The 2,500-nt window shown below is 44.9% G+C and overlaps 2 protein-coding genes across 2 annotated transcripts in view; both read left to right on the forward strand.

The window, feature by feature from the left end:
• Positions 1-718: 718 nt before the first annotated feature.
• LOC133976762 (polypeptide N-acetylgalactosaminyltransferase 11-like) lies at positions 719-939 on the forward strand (the record flags this gene model as incomplete). Its single annotated transcript, XM_062414963.1, is given in 1 exon segment — positions 719-939. A coding segment is annotated over 1 exon segment (221 nt), but the record flags the coding sequence as incomplete, so codon positions are not given.
• LOC133976760 (polypeptide N-acetylgalactosaminyltransferase 11-like) overlaps positions 832-2,500 on the forward strand; it is a 4,630-nt gene continuing 2,961 nt past the window's right edge. Inside the window, 5 exon segments of the mRNA XM_062414961.1 lie at positions 832-870; positions 974-1,099; positions 2,095-2,109; positions 2,112-2,270; positions 2,273-2,342. Coding sequence (XP_062270945.1) covers positions 1,075-1,099; positions 2,095-2,109; positions 2,112-2,270; positions 2,273-2,342 — 269 coding nt within the window. The 5' untranslated portion in view covers positions 832-870; positions 974-1,074.

Genomic DNA, 2,500 nt, shown 5'->3' on the forward strand with positions numbered 1-2,500 from the left:
AGAAAGTTGTTGAACCTTACAGCTGATCCCATGATCACATGATCACATGATCACATGATCCCATGATCACATGATCACATGATCCCATGATCACATGATCCCCATGATCCCATGATCACATGATCACATGATCCCATGATCACATGATCCCATGATCCCATGATCACATGATCACATGATCACATGATCCCATGATCACATGATCCCATGATCACATGATCTCAGTCTAACTAACAGAGACCAGTAAACACACATTTAAGGTTTTATTGTTGTTTGAGTATTTTTAGTTTTTTAGGTTTTACAAAATATATAAAATACAGTTTAATCTGGTCCATAAATATATAATATAATATAATAATAATAATAATAATAATAATAATATTAATAACACATCTTATTAAATATAATAAACAGTTTATAGAAGACACAAAAACACACTTTACATTTAACCCTTTACATGCTGTTTATAGTCGTTCATATGTTTGATGGAAAGAATAAATATGGAGAATTCAACATGTTTTAATGAGTTTAACTTTGTACTTTAGTATTTATAAAAATATGAATCAGCTGCACAAATAATAAAAGATTTTACTCCATGTTAGAAACAGTGTGTGATGCTTCACAGCTGGACAGTAAAGGGTTAACGTGATGTCATAGAATAAGAGATGATGTGGTGGCAGCTGATTGGCCGGTGTGATCTCTCAGGTGTCGGGACAAGCGTACCCGGTGGATCTACCTGCTGCCAGCGTAGTGATCTGCTTCTTTAACGAGGCGTTCTCCGCCCTGCTGCGGACCGTCCACAGCGTGCTGGACGCACGCCGGCCGTCCTGCTGCACGAGATCATCCTGGTGGACGACCACAGCGAGCTCGGTACGGCGCCGCCTGCAGGCCGAGGCGCCTTACACTTCTGTGGCTGCTGTGAGCGTTTGTATTGATTAGCAGACGATTGATCGATCGGTTTGTGTTGATTCAGACGAGCTGAAGGACGAACTGGATCGCTGCGTCAGAGACGAGCTGAAGGGGAAAGTTAAACTGGTGAGGAACCCGAAGAGGGAAGGACTCATCAGAGGACGCATGATAGGAGCCTCGCATGCTACCGGTACACCCTACATCCTTATTTCCTACATCCTTATTCCCTATGTCCTTATTCCCTACATCCTTATTTCCTACATCCTATTCCCTATGTCCTTATTCCCTACCTCCTTACTCCCTACATCCTTATTCCCTATGTCCTTATTCCCTACCTCCTTACTCCCTATATCCTTTCTCCTATGTCCTTATTCCCTACATCCTTACTCCCTATGTCCTTACCTCTTACATCCTTACACCCTACATCCTTATTTCCTACATCCTTATTCCCTATGTCCTTATTCCCTACATCCTTACCTCCTACATCCTTATTCCCTATGTCCTTACTCCTTATGTCCTTATTCCCTACCTCCTTACTCCCTATATCCTTTCTCCCTATGTCCTTATTCCCTACATCCTTACTCCCTATGTCCTTACCTCTTACATCCTTACACCCTACATCCTTATTTCCTACATCCTTATTCCCCTTTGTCCTTCTTCCTACCTCCTTACTCCCTACATCCTTATTCCTATGTCCTTATTCCCTACCTCCTTACTCCCTATATCCTTTCTCCCTATGTCCTAATTCCCTACATCCTTACTCCCTATGTCCTTACCTCTTACATCCTTACTCCCTACATCCTTATTCCCTACCTCCTTACTCCCTATATCCTTTCTCCCTATGTCCTTATTCCCTACATTCTTACTCCCTATGTCCTTACCTCTTACATCCTTACTCCCTACATCCTTATTGCCTACCTCCTTACTCCCTATGTTCTTATTCCCTACATCCTTATTCCCTATATCCTTATTCCCTACATCCTTATTCCCTACGTCCTTATTCCCCACATCCTTACTCCCTACCTCCTTATTCCCTACATCCTTATTCCCTACATCCTTATTCCCTATCCTTACTCCTACATCCTTACTCCCTACGTCTTTACTCCCTACCTCCTTATTCCCTACCTCCTTACTCCCTACCTCCTTACTCCCTACCTCCTTACTTCCTACCTCCTTACTCCCTAGGTGAGGTCCTGGTATTCCTGACAGCCATTGTGAGGTCAACCAGATGTGGCTGCAGCCTCTGTTGGCTCCGATCCGAGCCGACCGGCGGACCGTCGTCTGTCCCGTCATCGACATCATCTCCGCCGACACGCTGGCGTACTCGCCCTCGCCCATCGTCAGGGGCGGCTTCAACTGGGGCTGCACTTCAAATGGGACCCTGTCCCCCCCGCCCAGCTGCAGGGGCCCGAGGGCGTCATCGCACCCATCAGGTAAACAGCTGATCCATCAGTAACAGCTGATCCATCAGTAACAGCTGATCCATCAGGTAAACAGCTGATCCATCAGTAACAGCTGATCCATCAGGTACAGGCTGATCCATCAGTAACAGCTGATCCATCAGTAACAGCTGATCCATCAGGTAACAGCT

Source organism: Scomber scombrus, unplaced genomic scaffold (genome assembly GCF_963691925.1).
Source record: "Scomber scombrus unplaced genomic scaffold, fScoSco1.1 SCAFFOLD_104, whole genome shotgun sequence".
Taxonomy (NCBI): Eukaryota; Metazoa; Chordata; class Actinopteri; order Scombriformes; family Scombridae; genus Scomber; species Scomber scombrus.